Source organism: Choloepus didactylus, chromosome 12 (genome assembly GCF_015220235.1).
Source record: "Choloepus didactylus isolate mChoDid1 chromosome 12, mChoDid1.pri, whole genome shotgun sequence".
Classification (NCBI taxonomy): domain Eukaryota; kingdom Metazoa; phylum Chordata; class Mammalia; order Pilosa; family Megalonychidae; genus Choloepus; species Choloepus didactylus.
In genome coordinates, this window is record NC_051318.1 from 102,205,547 (window position 1) to 102,226,565 (window position 21,019).

At 40.1% G+C, this 21,019-nt stretch overlaps 1 protein-coding gene across 4 annotated transcripts in view; it reads right to left on the reverse strand.

Annotated features, from left to right (window-relative positions):
* Window positions 1-572: 572 nt before the first annotated feature.
* The window catches only part of NEK3 (NIMA related kinase 3), a 56,702-nt gene continuing 36,255 nt past the window's right edge, over window positions 573-21,019 (reverse strand). For 2 of the 4 annotated variants that reach the window (XM_037800122.1, XM_037800120.1), the window contains exons 9-16: window positions 10,261-10,461; window positions 9,197-9,281; window positions 7,518-7,564; window positions 5,132-5,234; window positions 4,440-4,583; window positions 3,889-4,023; window positions 2,317-2,443; window positions 573-1,902 (exon numbers count right to left, since the gene is read on the reverse strand). In XM_037800122.1, coding sequence (XP_037656050.1) covers window positions 1,821-1,902; window positions 2,317-2,443; window positions 3,889-4,023; window positions 4,440-4,583; window positions 5,132-5,234; window positions 7,518-7,564; window positions 9,197-9,281; window positions 10,261-10,461 — 924 coding nt within the window. In that variant the 3' untranslated portion in view covers window positions 573-1,820. Of the gene's footprint in view, window positions 1,903-2,316; window positions 2,444-3,888; window positions 4,024-4,439; window positions 4,584-5,131; window positions 5,235-7,517; window positions 7,568-9,196; window positions 9,282-10,260; window positions 10,462-21,019 lie in introns of all 4 variants that reach the window. The other 2 variants (XM_037800124.1, XM_037800123.1) reach the window with 2 other exon arrangements.

The window sequence follows — 21,019 nt, forward strand, 5'->3', positions numbered from 1 at the left end:
GGCAATTTCTTCTCTTTAAATTTGTAAAAAAAAATTTTAAATTTGAAAGGAAAAAATAAGACCTCTTAGCCTGAGAGAAGTATTTTTCACTTATGTGAATTCCTTTTTTGTCCCTTGCATATGTACATGTATTTATAGTTGTAACTATGTTGTACATATAATTTTGCGTTCTACCCTCTGTATGTTTGGCATATTTTACAACTACATTAACACAATGATTTTAGGTTTACTCAGGTAGGACTTTCATAAAATCTGAATATCCAGCATGTTGCTCAGTAATTTTTCCACAATTGGTCACCAAATTGGAGGTCATGTCAACAGTTCAACTGAAGCAGTTGACAAAATCCTTTTCACAGAAATAAAGCAGCTCTGACCCCGGGTAGCTCCAGTGCGCAGGATTTGGCAACAGAGGCCCTGGGCTTCAATCCCACCCTTCCTTCCGTCAGGTGTGACCCGAGCTTCCTGGGCCTGTTTCCTGAGTGGGCGATAGATGCTGCGGTGTGTAGACCATGGAGCCACCAGCTGCTCTGGAAGGCAACTGCTTTCACCAAAGACTTATTAAACTGCACACATATTGTTGAATTACTTTTTAATTGTAAGTTAAAGGGTAATAAACACAAGAAAATATGGTATTTCTCCAACTAAAAGAATAAAAATCTGATCTAAAAAACAAACTAGCAACCAAAGAATGAAAGGCAAAAGGATAAAACTGAGATTTCTAGGGAAGTGTTATTGGCTTTAGAGGACTTCAACCCTACACAGATGCGTTTTTGTGTCAGTGTAAATAGGGTGGGGGCGGGGGCTAGACCATGGGGTTTGTGTGTTAAAATGAAAACATCGGGTCAAGTTTTAAAAAGATGTATGTATTCCATATGTCAGCAGATCCTGGTTAACAATCCTACTGCAGGTCACAACTATTTCACCCCGATTCTTCCCGTTAGCAGTGGTCCCACACGTGTCCCTGGGAGCCTGAGCCTGTTTCTTCTTTAGGGAACTCTCCCCACCCCACTGAGGTATCACAGTATCCATGAGGTACCCACGACAGGACCTGGCACATGCGTGTGTGCTGTAAGGACACACAGCATCGGTCCCACAACTTTCCCTGGTCCCTGACACTCCCTATGTCCACCCTGGCCCTTGGCCCTCCCCCCTGCTCCTTGACAGGACGGCCCCTTCCCTCATGCAGCCTTAGCCCATCCCGCCCCTCCTGTGGGACCTGTGGCCAGGGCTCCTCTGCAAGTCCTGGAAGGGCTGTATTTGAGGACAGCTGGCATTTGGGGAAGACCACAGAAAATGAGCTGCAGCTCACAACAGAAATGGGTCTTTTTGAAAAGACGCATACATTATATGTTGTAATTAGATATATTTGGACCTTCCAACCTTTAGGAACTGGAAAAAGAGCTACAGAGTAATAAGCAAAGACCATAACCCAAGAAAAGAACATCAGGGGCAGCTGCTCTGCTCTGGGTCAGCACCTCTGGGGGCTGTGGGAACTCGGGCTCAAAGGGGTTAAGCATTTCTCAAGATCACCCAAGTAGTAAGTGCTGCTAGTGTCTGAGTCTCGGTTCTACCCACCTTCAAAGCCCAAAGCTCATACCCATTATGCCACCACACCTGTGTCCTTGAGTTCAAACCCTCACAGGACTTCTCGAGTTTTGTAAAGCCTGTGATACTATTCAGGGACAATTTTAATCTTCACAGCTTCCCCTCTTCGTTGTGTTTCCAAGGGAAAACATTCATCCTACAAACTAATTATGATCCAAGCATTAATGACTCATTTAAAAATCCAAGCAGTATGACTGAGGCACATTTCCCGAGCGTTATCCATCAGTTGCTCCCTGCCAGCCAGCACGCTGCTTCAGCTCTGACACCCAGTCACAGTTGTCGTCTTCCTCAAAGTCCCTGGAGAAAAGAATTTGGACATTAAGCCTTCACATTAGGGGCACAGCAAGAATTTGTTGATGGAGTCAAAACAGAATACCACCATGAAAATATTTAATTTTTTTGAAAAATGAGCTCCACAAGGAAATTGAGCAGAGAGAAAAATTGTTAGTGATTTCAAAAAACACTTCTTTCATTGTTTCTATAATTTTTTTCAATGGGAAACCTAGTATATTAAAAAAATAAATCTAAGCCGAAAGGTTATTGCACAGGGTAAGCAAAACATTCTGTAATACCCAGTGCTCATCCCAGACAAAAGATCAAGGTGCAAATATTCATTTATGGTGAAAGGTGACATAACAAGGCATTTTTATGGTAGTTAAGCCACACACCCACAGACGCCATCTAGAGTTTTCTGGGGACGTCACAACATACGTGTCCTCCTCGTCTAGACCAGGTTCAAGTCTCTCCGGATCCAAAACGACAGCATCGTGACCTCCATCGACATTGTCTGCTGCATCTGCTTCTTCAGACAGGGGGCCTTTCAAGAGCCCTTCTGAACCTTCAGAGGAAGAGTAACGGGAATCATGCAAATTTCAACAGTATTACTCATTTCATGAATGTTGGACAAGCATCCTCCAAAGCTTGCTAGCTGATTGAGGACAATGCCGTATTCCCTATTCCTTCTGCAGAGGCCTCCCCACACCACCCAGCATGGTTTTGGCATAAAACAGGCCCAGTAAACATCAGTATGTGGATTAACTTCAAAAATAGTACTTTCTTCAAAAGAAGAAACTCAGAAAATCACAATTAAAACCCTCAAATATAGGAACCTATATTAAAGCATGAAAAGCTACATTTTGATAGTAAGATCACAGGTGATTTTTTTTTCCTTTGAGCTTTTTATCCCCTGAATTGTCACAATGGAGAGGAATAAAATTAAGGAATACAAGAAAAAGCACAGACGTGCTATTTTAACAGTTTCCAAATAGTAATTAATTTCAGACGTTTGCTTACAAAATAATAATCTGACATAGAAAAATGGGCTGAATATGGCTTTACAAAAATCAAACCGAAATACAGCTATGATGTATTTTTGAAACAATTTTCCTAAAATGACAGACTGCATCACTGGACCAGAAATAAAACCCAGGACCCATAATCACTAAATCATTAACCTTCCTTAACACCTTCCTCCCACACATCAGCTTTTCCTCAGGGCTCCCTAGTGCTCTGCACGCAGTTCTATCAGTATATGTCCCTCAAAGCTCTGAAATTCTCTATTTGTGTGCTGGTCAACCCAGTATTGAATTCCTTCAGGGCAAGGAAATGTGTTTTATTCTTTTTTATATTTAAACCCAGCATCTATTAAGTACTCAATAAATGCTGATTGAATGAAAAATACAGGCTTAAACCTCTTAGAATAAATCAATAGAGACTTGCCGTAACATTATGTGCTCCTCTTGGTATAATTTATGTTAGATCTTAACCAAGCAAGGTGGGTTAGTAACTGAATTATCAAACTTACACTCATGTACACATACACGTATGTACACGCTCATAATGCTGTCCCTTGCCCTGGATTGCTGGGGATAACATTACAAAAGGTTATTTTGTACAATTTTAGTGAAAATCTCTCTAGAAACAAGAAAATCAAGGCCTACTAGTTCACTTTTTTAAAGCCCTATTCAATATGACAGAATTCTAGGATACAGCAAAAGAAATCTTGGCATGACTCAAAGTTTACAGTGATTAAGACTAAGTTGTAAAGCCACTAAAGCAATGGTGTATTTTCATGATAAAAATGGGCTGTTCTTCAAAGAAAGTAATTGGATGATTACTGAAACAAACCAATGAGCAAACAGACGATCACTCTATGGGAAATTTTAATTACAGCTCAAGACAGGCTAGAAAAGAGCCAAGAATACCTAACAGTACAATGCTATGAGTTCTTTGATAGGTTTGCAGTTACAGAGTTTCCGTGGTTACGTAACAGACAGGAATCACCTGGTTTATACACTGTGTATGTCTGAAACGCCAAGCTGAGATCAGCATTCTTAAGGATGTTCAACAAGGTCTCCGGGGTCTCTTTGAGCCACTGCTTACGGGCATTATTTTCACTGTACTTTATGACAGAACCACCTGGTTGTGAAAAGGTAGAAGTTAGTGCCAAATTCATCACGTAACAAATGTTCCCCCTCACGCGAGATGTTAATAATGGGGGAAACTGGGTGTGTGCTGGGGGTGATACTGGGGAACTCTCCGTGCTGTTTGTTCAACTTCTCTGCAAACTAAACTGCTCTAAAAATAGATTTTATTGAAAAATTAGTGCCAAATAAAATAAGATTATTTTCAGCACATATCTTCCATATTCTGTTTCAGGCAAAGTTAATTATATTTTACTCTCCGCTATCTCGTCCATCGGAGCAACACTCTGATGTGAATCGCCTAATATCCTCCAGCGAGTGACACTAAAAAACCCCCAAAACTCTAGCACATTAAATAACTATTAGAAAATGTACTCTAATAAAATAATAGTATCCCATCCTACTACCAACCTCTGTCATCCTCTGGGGTTAAACTGGAGGTGAGTATGGATGCTCTTTCCAAGGCATTAACAGCCGTAGTGGATGTGTTCTTCTCCCACTGTCGTCGGTGAGAACTTGGTGATTTGGCTTTCCTTGGAAGAGGTGATTTATTGTCTGATTTTAACATGTAAAAACAGGAATGCTAAGCATATTATTTCATTTATTCATCTATACTCACTCATATACCCTAATAATAATACGTTAGTATTTTCTTTTCTCTTTCCAATTCAGGTCTAGCAATAATGTTCTTTTAAGTCTAAGTAGTAAAGAAAATGAAAAAGAAATCTAAAATGAAGAGGAGAAAATAATCATTAATATGACTGTATTTTTAAAAATAAGATATATATCTACTTACATATGACACAATTTACAAGAACGAAGTCCCAAGTAGACTTACAAACACACAGTTTGCCATACTTTTTAGGGTAGACAGCACAACAAATACTGCATTTACTAGTGGTTCTTACTGATAAACATTAGTTTCTTTTTTTATGGATAAATAAAATATTCCTATAACATTAAATAAATTACTTGGATAAGCAAACAAAAATCTGCCTGACCACTTGCTTATGATACTTAAGATCAAGTCACATGAAAACTGGTATTCCTTCTACGTTTCCCAATTCCCCAGCTATACAATGACAAGAATTTGAATAACTTACCTTTTTCTTCTCTGTTGATTTTCCTCAATGCATTTTCAACTGAATTTTCATTAACGCTTTCTAAATCAGAAGAGCTATACTTTCTACCTCGTTCTTCCTTTTGCTTTAGAAGAGATTAAAAATACAGATTAAACAATGCTTGAACTGCTAAAAAAGGTAAACAAATATTCCATAAGCTATTTTCATTTTAGATAAAAATCAATGAATTTTAGAAACCTGATAAAGTATATATATATATTAATAGCTGTATATATCATATATACATAAACATTTTACATATGCACATTAATGCAAACATATACCTATACACATTCATGCATATATGCACCATATACATATATTAATAGTCATAAAATACATATATGTATATTAATAGCTATACACATAAATAGCCTTTAACATCAATACTGCATGAAGAGGATACATAAATTATGACAGATATCTGAGCAGTCCTTATCAAGGAAATGAGTCATGAAAAATTTCAATATGGTTTGCTGTACTGGGCTTTTCATGCTGAAATATAAAAATGAGATTATAAAGCCAAAATTTTCCCACTTAATATTTGAGCTCTTGATGTCATGAAGAAGAGTTGCAGGCTATCTAGTATTTACTAAATCTGCATATAGCGTGACAAGGAATAAATATCCTGTGCCTAAAACAGTGGCTGGCGCCGAGGTTCTCAGTTATTTGTTGAATGTATTGATTAATTGAACAGTAGGCTGTAGGCGGCATGTTGAGTTGTCTTATTTCTACACGGTGCTTCTCAAATTGTTCTCATACACCGAGGGGCCTCATAAATCCCTACCACCTAACGGAGGTGACTCCCTGTAGCGGCGATTTGTAGGTCCCCCCACAAGGACCCCAGCATCTTGGAGGGGCAGTGGTGAGGGTGGGCTCCCTAACAGCCGCCGGGAGATTCTGGGCTCCCCTCCACCCTGAGACCCGCTGCTCTCTGCTCTGAGGGCTCCCCACCTCCCACCCTGCCTCACTCCAACCACGCTGCACTGGCCTGCACGCTGATCTCTTCTGCCTCGAGTCCTCTTTTACCCTACATCTATTTTAGTCTTTCTTCATTTTGTTTACATATCCACACCCTTGGCGTTTTGTGCACACACACTGATGTGTCCACTATAGGTGATACTGAAATTTAGTGGTGACCCTGGGGGCAGGGGTCAGCGTCATCTGCAAAGGGGCACAGGAAACTTTTAGGGTGATGGGCTGTCTACATCCTGATCCCAGTGGTGATTACATGACTGCATAAAATAATTACCAAAATTCATCAATGTATGCTAAAAACAAATGATTTTTGTTGTATGATATTATACCTCAATAAATCTGAAGCAGGATATTTTGCATTTGAAGTAATCTAATGCTGTAATGTCATTCATTTGCAACCTCAGGCTCATTTAAAAAGTTTACAAGTTTGATTGTTAGTATATTCCATAAATAGAATAACTTGTTTTCAGCATCTTTTCCTTTTTGAATTTAAATGTAGATTAAAATGTTGAAGAAAGAAAAACAATCCCCAACAGCACAACATTTCATGAGGTGGGTGTGAAATGCCAGACACTGGGTCAGCTGCTACCTACTGGCGACTTTATCTCAGCTTTAGCGTGAAAATCGCTTCCCGGCCGCCCATGAAGGACACGATGGTCAGGACTCAGATGCCAGGCTGCAAAATGCTGACTCGATTCGCGGCATAACGGGGAGGGCTGTGGGTGGAACCATGTCCTCCTATAAGATATGCTCAGTCTAACCCCAGGACCTCTGGACATGACCCCATTGGAAGCAGGGTCAGTGCAGGTGGAAACCAGCCGAGTTAAGCTGAGGTCACACTGGATTAGAGGCCCTGAGTGCACTCTGCCTGGTGTCCTTTAAGGAAAGGAAGAGACAGAAGACAGATCCCAGGGAGCAGGCCAGGTGAGGCAGAGCAGCTGCAAGCCCAGGGTCCCCAAGGACTGCCGGGAGCCCCAGAAGCTAGAGGAGGCGAGGAAAGATGCACCCCCAGAGTGCAAGAGAAACCTGACCCCTGACAGCTGGGTTTCAGATTCCTTGTCTCCAGATCCGTGAGAAAAGAAATCCCTGTTGTTTTAAGCCACCATTTTGTGGTGACTTCTCATGGCAGCCGTAGGAAGCTAAGACAGGGAGGCTCTAAAAGTTTTTGAACAGATAAAGGTCCAGATCCAAATGCTGACCTAAAGGGTTATCAGCTGGGGGTGCAGGACACCAGCTACCAATTCCTCTCAAGCCCCACTTTTAGCTTCAACAAAAGACATGAAACTAACTGGGAGGCACCAGATCATATTCTTCCAAATATCCCACAGCACCCAGGGTTACAGCGGACCAGAAGACGGAGGTCTCCTAAGTTTAACTTGAAAGCACTTACCATTGTGTTGGCTTCTTTTCCCAAAGCTATCCTGATTCTGCTGGGGTCTGCTTTGAAAGAATAGAGATGCACATAAAGGCTCACACTATTAACCTAACTTGATTTGCATAAAGCTGGAGAGACAAATGACGGTTTGAGAGTCAAAGGGCCTAACACTGATCATTGCCTGAACACACCTCCATTGTGAAAAGAGGCAACTGCCACTGTCTTATCACTAATGATAAACTCTGACAGTTGAAGGACATCTGTATTCACTCAGGCAATTCATTTTAGCACCAGGAGGTAAGGGTCTCTGCTCACTCCAAGGTCATTTATTTTCCACCTTCAGGGCTTGCTGCACAGTCTGCTCCTTTCGTGGCAGCTCCTACAGCAGGTGGGCAGGTGACCTGACAAGAAGAGAGCTGCTTCATCCCTGACGGGGCCAGCTTGGGTCAGGGGGAAGCTGTGTCAACTCCTCCCCCTGGCAGGGAAGGCCCTGCCTGACAGTCCCCTGCAGAGCCCTGCCATCCATGGTCCTGAGATAGTCCTACAGAGCATCTGTGAGGGCCAATGCTGAGGAAACAACATAAGCAAAGTGGACACTGTCCCACCCTCCTGTCCCTTTCCTTGCTCTGGTCCCAGGGTCTGTGGAGTGAAGACGCCACCGAGCCCCGTCCTGGTGGAGGGAACCTCTCCACTAGTTTACCTCTTTCTTCTTAGAAACTACAAAACTACACTTTTCCAGACTACCTTGAAACTCTTCTTAGACTGCTTTTTGTTGCCAGCATTTAAAAACCCATTTCCCACTCTTTGGGACGTGAACAAAGGATACTTTTTGAATCATACCTAAAGTAGATTGATTCTGAAATAAATTGGTAAAATGAAGAAAACAGCAACCTCTGAAGTGACAGAGAAAAGGCTGAATTACAAGACTGAAGGGTTTCCATCTTAGAAGGTTTACATCCTTACAAGACAACGTTTAGAATTGTTTCAGATTTTAAAAATAGTATGGTTTCCACAATGCTTCTTTCGTAGTATATGAGTATAATACTAAGGTAAGGACTGGGAGACAATGGAGGTTTTGCTACGTTTCCAAATAGTGGCTGACCTTCTGTACTTCTTAGCTTTCCTCCCTTATGCTGCTCATATCTATTGTCTTTGTTGGATTTTTTCAAGTGGAAGATGTGTGTCGTTGATGACAAATGAAAAGGAAAATGGCTTTGAAAAAACCTAGAGATGACAACTTCCAAAGAGACCATAAATTAAATTTGAAATTTGCTCAGGATAGACTATAGATGCACGGAAATTTTATGCAGTCTCCAACTTTTGAAAAGACTCCTGTAAAAGCAGAGAAATTGGGGATATATTTTCCCATAAGTGTGATGATATATTTTCATGGTTAGGTTCCCAAGTGAACCCACAGGAGCCTTTTACCTGACCCATAACAAAGCAGAGGAAATACGGTGCTAATGATAAGACAGAGCTCCGTCCCTGACGAGAACAATCTTCTATTACCAAAATTTCCAAGCTAGAGTTTTGTGAACCCTGGCAACTAAATGTATCAGATTTTGTGACTGAAGTCACAAAAGAAAATTCTGATTTGAAGAGTATCTCTGATAATCATCTCTAAAAACTTGCAAATTAATTTTTTCTTTTTTACTATACTATATTTTTAGAAAGCACTTAAAAACTAAACTTTCCAAAATTGTTACCATCTTTTCTTGGTGTATTATGCTTAGATCTCTTGGTTTCTTCTAATATCTGTTTGCCATATTCTGTGATGATCTGAAGATTTAAAGTGGAGAATTATAATGTCATTTAATTATCATATTTATAGCCACAATAATATTTAAGTTTGAAAAATAAAAACGTCAATTTTTTAAAATATACAATTTAGACAGACAAAGGTTTATGTATATCTAGCAAGATCTGGAAAGATATGCAAATTATATACGTGATTACGCTTGGAAAGTAGCATTGTGGGAGGGATAGAGGGAAGGGAAACAAGTTTTAACTTTTTTATATAAATATAAATACATATATGTTCTTCTGCATCATTTGAATTTTTAAAAGCATGTGCAATGTACAATTGTTTTTAAAAAGATAATAAAACAATTTTACCATACATTTGAAAAAATTCAGTCAATGTAAATGCTGATTACAGCAGTTTTTACTTGTAATTCTAGTTGTTACAGTAAGCTTATTTCTTTACTTGTCATTGTCGTTGTTATCTTATGTTAACTGAGGGACTTATAACACTTCTGTAACCAGATGCCTCTCTTGCCCCTCACTTACAGCCAGTGTGTTTAGCTTATTTCCATTCCTTTCCTTATTATTTGTTGTTGTTTGTATTAACTGATAACCATGCTGTTGTAGCCTAATCCCTTACTTGTGACTTCCTTCCATTATTATAATTGTCTGCATTAGCCAAATGATTACAACTGTGCTGTGGCCACATGCTTCCTGCACTCCTCCTTCAAAGCCAGATAAAGTCTATCCCAATTAGTTCAGAGGCTTGATAGGCCAACTTACAATCCTTAATTTGAATGTTTACCAACCAATCACATGTGCCAATATCTCTAACCCCACCTCCCTTTGTCTCATCTAATAAAAACTCTAAGCACTTCCAACTGCAGGAATCTGAGCAGGGGCTCCTGTCTCCATGCTGGATGACCTTGCACTAATGCTCTTTCTTTTCTCAAAATCCCAATGTCATGGCATTGACGTCTGTGTACACTGGGCACCAATCCAACACGAGCCATACCTCCGGGGGTAAGCATTTCTGGATAAGCCGTGCCAGACTGCCTCTAGAAAGAAGTGTTGTAGCTGAAGGGCGATGGGACGGGTTCTTTTTAAACAGCTGCTTGATTAGATACTGAAGCTCACAGGAATAATGAGATGGCAGTGGACTGATGGATCCTTGACATATTTTGAGGATTAGAGTTTTCCAACTATTTGCCTGAAACTAAAAAGTAAAATTGAATTTTAAAAGCAGATAAAGGGGAAGAAAATGGAAATAAGAAAACACCAGCTAAACTGAACTCATATAAATTTTAAAAATTTCGCTGCCACCTGGTTATTTTTCTTCTTTGAGGTGTCCTTAAGATGCTAGCTTAAAATCTTTTGGTGGTTCAGGAGAAAGAGAAACATGAGTAGTAAAAAACTTCCCCATCTAGAGAAGGTCTTTGGGTACTTTTGTAGTCAGTGTTTTTGCAGATACACATTTTAAATATATTTTGAAAATCAAAGTAATAGATACACATGGCTTATACATTTTTAAAAAAAGCTAAATGGTACTAACAGGCTTACAAAATGCATAACATTCCTTTGCCCCACCCCTTCCCATAAAGCCGCAGGCCTGTTCCCTAGTGACATACACTGTAGACTTTTCCAGATTTAAACTCCTACTGCAAAATCCTTTTTACCATGCATGTTACTAAAGTAGCTATTAAAATATGACAAGTAGCAGAGTGGGATATAAAATGACTTAAGCGAATAACATTTTTAAAGTTTTCATTATGTAATAAACATATTGCAGTTAGCATTAGATGTCAAGCTGGGCAATGCTTATTTAAGAACATGTTGGCAGTCTGCCTTGAAAATATATTACACAATCAGAGAAAAATACAAGTGAAGATGGGGAAAGGGAAAAATCAACATATAACAAAGGAAAAATTCAGGTGGTAAAAAATATAAGATTGAATCTGTGTTGCCTCAAGCTTTCAGTCATTATACCACATTTCTGTATTTCCTAAAGGTTTGGGAACTACTCTGAGTTTATGCAGGAAGAGACAGCAGAGAGTGCTCCAAATATTCAGAACAATCCAGCCCTTAGTACTTACTCTCTAGAAAAAGAAAAGAACACATATAAGTCAGGTTAAGAAAAAAATAAAACCAGGGAGGTGAAGAATATAATCATAAATAAGGTATGGAAATTTAAAAAATAATTTTATTTGCCTACAACATGGGTTCTCAACTTGGGCTGCACATTAGAACCACCTGTTTTTAAAAACAGTAAAGTCTGGGCACCCACAAAGATTTCAGTTTAATAAGTCTGGTATGGGGCCCAAACATCAGCATTTTTACAAGTCTTCCAAGTTATTCCAACTGTGCAGCCAGGCATAAGCAGCTTATATTCAAGGAAGTCGACATGTTGTTAACAGAGAGCACTTTCAGTCTGAGTTGCTTTCATGGGGAGTGATGAAGGACTTGTCTCATCTATTTGCATTTCTTCCCTCTGCGAGCTCTCAGGCACATTTGTGACAAAACTTGGTAAACTGTTTCAATCCATGCCCAAATAACAGAATTTTTTTATATGCAAAGCTAACACCTAATAGGTATCAACCCTATGATTGGCCGTTCTATATAATAAACAACTGCCAAACAGGCAAGACAAGTCATTTAACCTCTTTTTTCTTAAATTATTTCTTGAAATATCTTGAAAAGATACATAACATAGTACATCAAAGATACCAAGAAAGTGAAAAGACAACCTACAGAATGGGAGAAAATGTTTGGATATCATATAGCTGATGAGTTTAATACCCAGAATATATAGGAACTCCTACAACACAACAACAAAAAGACAAACAACAAAATTTAAAAATGGGCAAGGAGGAGAAGGGTTATGGGAAGACGGCAGAGGAGGAAGCTCCAGGACTCAGTCCCTCCACCAAAACAACTACTGAACTGGCAGGAACTGTTTGAACCAACTATTTTGAAATTCTGGAGGCTAGTGGAACACCGTTCAGCATTCCAGGCAGAGCTGCAGAAGTGGGCTGGTAAACTGCAGCAAACACCAGTGAACTTCACCCTCCCTGCAGGTGCCACCATCCCACATCTGCCAAATGCCTGGCAGGCAGCAGAGGGGACACAGCCCGGGCTCCTGCTGGCCATGAGGACCTCGTCTTCCAAATCCCAGGGAGTGTGGCCTGATTGTTGGTCACTGCTTTGGATCAGCTGCTTCAGATCACTGCACTGTTCCAAACCCCAACCCTCAGGGAAAACCGGCAGAGGATTCTTAAAGAGGCAGGACCTGTATCGTTGTTCTCCTCTTGACACTACATTCCCCAACTTGGAACAAAAACAGTTTAGAAAAGTCAGAGGTTGACAGTTCCAGCCCTCAACAAAAATAACAACAACAAAACCCCTGCAATCCCAGAGGAGTGGAGGAACTGGATTTCCAGAGTTACAGCAACATAGGACTCAGAATGTTCTCAAAAAAAGAATTATAAAACACACAATTAAACAGGAAAGTATGGCCCATTCACAGGAAAAAAAGTTTGCCAGAAACTATCCCTGCCAGAAACATTGGAACTACTAGTCAAATACTTTAAACCAATCTTCTCAAATATGTTCAGTGAGCTAAAATAATCCATACACAAAAACTAATGAAATTAGGACAATGTTGTCTGGATAAAATAAAGAGATGGAAATTATAAAAAGGAACCAAACAGACTTTATGGAGCTGCAAAGTTCAGAAATTCATATGAAAAACCGCTTAGACAGATTGATTTGAACAGGCTGAAGAAAGTATCAGCAAACTTGAAGATAAGACCATATTATCCAGTGTGACAAGCAGAAAGATAAAATTTTGGAGAAAAATGAACAGACTGTGGGAAGACGGTGGAGTAGGGAGCTCCTGGACCCAGTCCTTCCACCAAAACAACTGTTAAACAGGCAGCAACCGTCTGAAACGGCTATTCTGAAATCCCAGAGGGCAGAAGAACCCTGTACAGCACCCAGGGAAGAGCGGAAAGAAGGGGCTCATAAATTATTTTAAAGAACAGTAAATTGCTCTCTGTGCACCGGATTGCAGTGCCCAGTCCCCACTCTCACAGCAGGCCACTATGAGGTCCAGTCCCTGCTAACTAACTTGGTAAACTGTTTCAATCTGTGCCCAATAACAGAATTTTTTTATATGCAAAGTTAACACCCACGGGTATCAACTCTATGATCGGTAGTTCTAAATAATAAACAACTGCCAAACAAGCAGGATAAGTTATTCAACCTCTTTGTGTTAAACTGTTTATTGAAATATCTTGAAAAAATACAAAATAAAAAAGAAAGCGACATAAAAATCCTCTTCCCCAAGAACAAGGGTGTGCACAGCCAATCACAGATCACGGCTTTTCATTAGTGACCTCAGATCGCTGGGGCCTGCTGGGGCCCGGCTCTGAGGGCAGCCATTGTTTCAACCCTTCCCATATAGGGTGGGGGCAGTGGAGGTGTAAAGACACAGGGTTTCCTCAGGGCTGTGGGGGAAAGTTAGCTGAAGGGCTGCATTTGCTGGGCAGGCCAAGGAAAGCAGCTTTGGGGAGCCATCAGAGAAGCTCTTAGCACCCTTCCTGAAACCTTCCACCAGACACTTTGGAGCTGTTCTGTGTCCACTTCATGGGTCCTTGGTCCTGTTTTTGCAGGAAAAACTGAATTAGGAAAGTGCCCTCCAGGCAAAAGCAACTGAGACAATGAAAGGAGTGTAAAAAAACCATAGAGGCAAACAGTATGGGACAAAGGCTTCCTGGCTTTGAACATCTGGGAGAGGGAGGTCTGCCTCCTGGAAAACAGAGGAGACAACCAAAATCTTGTGAACTGGGGAGCTCCAAAACAACTAACAAGCAAAATCCCAGAACAAGACAGAGGCCCAGGAAGGCAGGGAAAACCCTGCACACTGCATTGGCCTTGGGCAGAGCCTTCCTGATGAGAGAATCTCTGTCGTATCACAGCTGCTATAAAACCCAAGAAACTGACATCCCACGGATGTAGTAAAATGAACAGTCAGCAACAACAGAGTACAAGAAAAACAAAGAAACAGGAAATGGTGCCCATCCAAAGGAAGAGAATAAAAATCCAGAAAACACCAATGAAGAAGACAAGAATGTGGACATATTGAACAAAGACTTTTAAAAATGATCTTAAAAATGCCCAAGAAGATGAAGGAAAATACAGAGAAAGAACTAAAGGATATCAAGAAAAAAATGAATGAGCAATATGAGAATCTTAAGAGATAAAAATTTTAAAAAGAAACCAAACAGAATGTGCCAGTTTGAATGTATTGTGTCCCCCAAATGCGATTATCTTTGATGTAATCTTGTGTGGGCAGACGTTATCAGTTTAGATTAGATTTCTTTGAGTGTTTCTTTGGAGATACGCCCCACCCAGCTGTGGGTGATGACTCTGATTGGATAATTTCCATGGAGGCGTGGCCCCACCCATTTAGGGTGGGCCTTGATCAGTGGAGCCATATAAATGAGCTGACAGGCAGAGGGAAGTCAGTGCAGCTGAGAGTGACATTTAGAAGAGGAGCCACAGCCAAGAGGGATACTTGGAAGAAAGCACAGGAGCTGCAGATGAGAGACAGTTTGAAGACAGCTGCTGAAAGCAGACTCTTGCTCCAGAGAAGCTGAGAGAGGACAGGCATCCTAAGTGCAACTAAGAGTGACATTTTTTTTTTTTTTTTTTAGGACTTCATTGAGCTTTTATTAAAAATTCTCCACAAGTTAAGGATTAATCTTTGTTTTATGGAGGAGTAATCATCAGATAGCTTAATTAGACAAACGGGGCGCTCTTCAGGATTTAAAATTATCTTCATTACATTTGAAACAGCTATGGGAAAATAGTTGCTAACATTATAACATTGACTTGCATGAGCATAACTTTGGGAACAGGTTTCAGATTACAGAAATGTGAGCTTTAGCGGCTTAGTGTCTATCTGACCCAGTAGGTACATGTTATTTTTTTATTATTATTTTTTTAATCTTCATTTTATTGAGATATATTCACCTACCACGCAGTCATACAAAACAAATCGTACTTTCGATTGTTTACAGTACCATTACATAGTTGTACATTCATCACCTAAATTAACCCCTGACACCTTCATTAGCACACATACAAAAATAACAAGAATAATAATTAGCGTGAAAAAGAGCAATTGAAGTAAAAAAGAACACTGGGTACCTTTGTCTGTTTGTTTCCTTCCCCTATTTTTCTACTCATCCATCCATAAACTAGACAAAGGGGAGTGTGGTCCTTATGGCTTTCCCAATCCCATTGTCACCCCTCATGAGCTACATTTTTATACAACTGTCTTCGAGATTCATGGGTTCTGGGTTGTAGTTTGATAGTTTCGGGTATCCACCACCAGCTACCCCAATTCTTTACAACCTAAAAAGGGTTGTCTAAATTGTGCGTAAGAGTGCCCACCAGAGTGACCTCTCGGCTCCTTTTGGAATCTCTCTGCCACGGAAGCTTATTTCATTTCCTTTCACATCCCCCTTTTGGTCAAGAAGATGTTCTCCGTCCCACGATGCCAGGTCTACATTCCTCCCCGGGAGTCATATTCCACGTTGCCAGGAAGATTCACTCCCCTGGGTGTCTGATCCCACGTAGTGGGGAGGGCAGTGATCTCACCTTTCAAGCTGGCTTAGCCAGAGAGAGAGGGCCACATCTGAGCAACAAAGAGGCATTCGGGAGGAGGCTCTTAGGCACAACCATAGGGAGGCCTAGCCTCTCCTTTGCAGCAACCGAAGAGTGACATTTTTGAGGAACTGCAGCCTAGAGAGGAATGTCCTGGGAGAAAGCCATTTTGAAACCAGAACTTGGAGCAGACGCCAGCAACGTGCGTTCCCAGCTAACAGAGGTTTTCCGGACACCATTGACCATCCTCCATTGAAGGTACCTGATTGCTGATGTGTTACCTTGGACACTTTATGGCCTTAAGACTGTAACTGTGTAACCAAATAAACCCCTTTTATAAAAGCCAATCCATCTCTGGTGTTTTGCATCCCAGTAGCATCAGCAAACTAGAACACAGAACTAGTGGAGTTGAGGCTCACAGTAAAGGAAATGAAAAATGCCCAGGAGGGTTTCAAGAGCAAATTGGAGCTGGCAGAAGAAAGAATCAGTGAACTTGAAGACAAGACATTTACTTGAAATGAGTCAGGCTGAGGGGCAGAAAGAAAAAAGGATTATTAAAAGTGAAAATAGCCTAAGACATCTCTGAGACACCAACAAGTGTACCAACATGTACTATCCTGTGAGTTCCAGAAGAAGAAGAAGGAAAGGGGTGGAAGGAATATTTAAAGAAATAATGACAGGGAACTCCCCAAAGTTAGCAAATGATGCAAATATGTATAGCCAAGAAGCCCAGAGAACAACAAACAGGATAAACATGAAGAAAAATATACCCCGTCAGTACGTGATCACACTATCAAATGTAAAGGACAAGGAGAGAGTTCTGAAAGCTGCAAGAGAAAACCAACGTGTTACATACAAGAGAGTCCCAATTAGATTGAATGCCACTTTCTCATCAAAAACCATGGAGACAAGAAGGCAGTGGGTTGAAATACTTAAAGGGCTGAAAGAAAACAACTACAATCTGAGAATTTTATATCCAGCAAGACTTCCTTTAAAAAATGAGGGCAATTGAATTGCTAAAAACACTCTAAAAAATAAAAATGAAGTGGAAGGACTTACACTCCTTGAATTTGAAGCTTATTATACAGCCACAGTAATCAAAACAGCATAGTACTGGCACAAAGATGGACATATTGATCAATGGAATCGAATTGATAATTCAGAGATAGACTCCCAGATCTACAGCGGACTGATCTTTGATAAGGCCCCTAAAGCCACTGAACTGGGACATAAGAGTCTTTTCAACAAATGGGGCTGGGAGACTTGGATATCCATATCCAAAAGAATGAAAGAGGAACCCTACCTCACACCCTACATAAAATTAACTCAAAGTGACTCAAAGACCCCAATATAAAAGACAATACCATAAAACTCCTAGAAGATAATGTAGGGAAACATCTTCAAGACCTTGTATTAGACAGCCACTTCCTAGACCTTACACCCAAAGCACAAGCAACAAAAGAAAAAACAGATAAATGGGAACTCCTCAAGCTTAGAAGTTTCTGTACCTCAAAGGAATTTGTCAAAAAGGTGAAGAGGCAGGCAACTCAATGGGAAAAAATTTTTGGAAACCATGTATCTGACAAAAGACTGATATCTTGCATATATAAAGAAATCCTACAACTCAATGACAATAGTACAGACAGCCCAATCATAAAATGGGCAAAAGATATGAAAAGACAGTTCTCTGAAGAGGAAATACAAATGGCCAAGAAACACATGAAAAAATGTTCAGCTTCACTAGCTATTAGAGAGATGCAAATTAAGAACACAATGAGATACCATCTAACACCGGTTAGAATGGCTGCCATTAAACAAACAGGAAACTACAAATGCTGGAGGGGATGTGGAGAAATTGGAACTCTTATTCATTGTTGGTGGGACTGTATAATGGTTCAGCCACTCTGGAAGTCAGTCTGGCAGTTCCTTAGAAAACTAGATATAGAGTTACCATTCGATCCAGCGATTGCACTTCTCGGTATATACCCAGAAGGTCGGAAAGCAGTGACACGAACAGATATCTGCACGCCAATGTTCATAGCAGCATTATTCACAATTGCCAAGAGATGGAAACAACCCAGATGTCCTTCAACAGATGAGTGGATAAATAAAATGTGGTATATACACATGATGGAATACTACGCAGCAGTAAGAAGGAACGATTTCATGAAACATATGACAACATGGATGAACCTTGAAGACATAATGCTGAGCGAAATAAGCCAGGCACAAAAAGAGAAATATTATATGCTACCACTAATGTGAACTTTGAAAAATGTAAAATAAATGGTTTATAATGTAGAATGTAGGGGAACTGGAGATAGAGAGCAATTGATGAAGGGGGAACAATAACCCAAAAAGAAAAGATAAGCTATCATGGGTAAATTTAATGTTCTGGGGATGCCCAGGAATGACTATGGTCTGTTAATTTCTGATGGATATAGTAGGAACAAGTTCACAGAAACGTTGCTCTATTAGGTTATTTTCTCGGGGTAGAGTAGGAACATGTTGGAAGTAAAGTAGTTATTTTAGGTTAGTTGTCTTTTTCTTACTCCCTTGTTATGATTTGTTTGAAATGTTTTTTATTGTATGGTTTTTTTTTTAATTTTTTTGGATATAGTTAAAAGATAGTTTTTTAAAAAGAGTTAATTAAAAAAAAAAAATGAAAAAAATATGCAGAGCCCCCTTGAGGAGCTGGTGGAAAATGCAGGGGTGTTGGGCTTCCCCACCTTGATGGTTGCTGATGTGCTCCCAGACATAGGGGACTGGTGGTTTGATGGGCTGAGCCCTCTACCACAGAATTTGCCCTTGGGAAGACTGTTGCTGCAAAGGAGAGGCTAGACCTGCTTATAACTGTGCCTAAGAGCCTCCTCCTGTATGCCTCTTTGTTGCTCAGATGTGGCCCTCTCTCTAGCTAAGCCAACTTGGCGGGTGAAATCACTGCCCTCCCCCCATGTGGGATCAGACACCCAGGGGAGTGAATCTCCTGGCAACATGGAATATGACTCCCAGGGAGGAATCTAGACTCAGCATCGTGGGATGGAGAACATCTTCTTGACCAAAAGGGGAATGTGAAAGGAAATAAAATAAGCTTCAGTGGCAGGCAAATTCCAAAAGGAGCCAAGAGGTCACTCTGGTGGGCACTCTTACGTACAATACAGATAACCCTTTTTAGGTTCTAATGAATTGGAATAGTTAGCAGTAAATACCTGAAACTATCAAACTATCAAACTACAACCCAGAACCCTTGAATCTTGAAGACAATTGTATAAAAACGTAGCTTATGAGGGGTGACAATGTGATTGGGAAAGCCATGTGGATCACACTCCCCTTTGTCCAGTGTATGGATGGATGAGTAGAAAAAATGGGAGCAAAACAGACAAATAACAACAACAACAAAAAAGGCACCCAGTGATCTTTTTTACTTTAATTGTTCTTTTTCACTTTAATTTTTATTCTTATTATTTTTGTGTGTGTGGTAATGAAAATGTTTAAAAATTAATTTCGGTGATGCACACACAACTATATAATGGTACTGTGAACAACTGAATACGCTTTGTATGACTACATGGTATGTGAATATATCTCAACAAAATTGAATTAAAGAAAATGAGGGCAAGATTAAGACATTCTCAGATAAACAAATGCTGAAGGAGTCTACCACCACTAGATCTGCCCTACAAGCAAAGCTAAAGGGGGCTCTTCAGACTGAAAGGAAAGGACGCTAGGCAGTGGTTCAGAGGGGCATAAAGAAATAAATAAAGGCCTGTGGCAAAGGTAACCATTTGGGTAACTATAAATGCCATTATTATTGTAGTGTATTTTTGTTATTTAACTCCAATCCTTACTTCCTACAAGTGCTAAAATGCAAATGGCACAAAAATAATGAAAATCTATGTTTTTGGATATACAATGTACAAAGAGATAAGGGGTAACAATTCAAAAAAAAAAATGGGGTCAGAGGGATATAGGAAAAGTATGTGGGTATGCTACTGAAGTTAAGTTGGTATCAAACCAAATATGACTGCTATATATTTAGGATGCTAAATTTTAACCTCATGGTAATTGTTCCGGTTTGCTAGAGCTGCCACTATGCAAAATACCAGAAATAGATTCACTTTTATAAAGGGGATTTATTAGGTTACAAATTTACAGTTCTAAGGCCATAAAAGTGTCCATACTAAGGCATCAACATGAGGCTACCTTCACCGAAGAAGGCCAGTGGCATCTGGAACACTTCCATCAGCTGGAAAGGCAAGTGGCTGCTGTATGCTGGTCCCTTGCACCTGGGTTGTGTTTCAAAATGGCTTTCTCCAAAATGTCTCTGGGCTTCTGTTTTTGCTACTGTCTCTCAGCTCCTGTGCATCCTTGTTTCTTTCTCCCAGGGCATTTCTCTCTAAGCATCTGGGAGTCCTCTCTTAGTTTCTCCAGAGCAAACTCTGGGCTTCATCTCTTAGCTTAGCATCTCCAAACATCCTTCTGTCTGCATCTCCAAGCATGTCCAAGGGTCTGGGTCTGTGTCAGCTCTTAGCTTCTCTCTTAAATACTCCAGTGAACTAATCAAGACCACCCTAAATGGGTGGGGTCCACACCTCCATGGAAATAACCCAGTGAAAGGTGTCACCCACAGTTGGGAGAGTTTATGTCTCCATGAAAACACTCAATCAAAATGTTCAACCCAACAAGATTGGGTAATAAGATCATGACTCTTCTGGAGTCCTTAACGGTTTCAAACTGGAACAGTAATTGCAAAGAAAATAGGTGGAAAATAGATCTGGATAGAAATTAGAAGGCACTCAATATGGTACATCACGAAACATCAAATAAATATAAAGTAGCATCAAGAGAAGTGAGGGACAAAAAAGGTATAAGACTTACAAAGGCAAAATTACATAAGAAAGTCCTATATTATCAGTAGTGACTTTAAATGTAAATGGATTAAACTCTCCAGTCAAAAGGCAGAGACTGGGAGAATGGATAAAAAAGCATAACCCAACTATATGCTGTCTGCAAGAGACTGTCAATTCAAAGACACAAGTAGGTTGAAAGTCAAAGGATGGAAAAAATACAACATGCAAGTAGTAAACAAAAGAGTTATGAGAGAA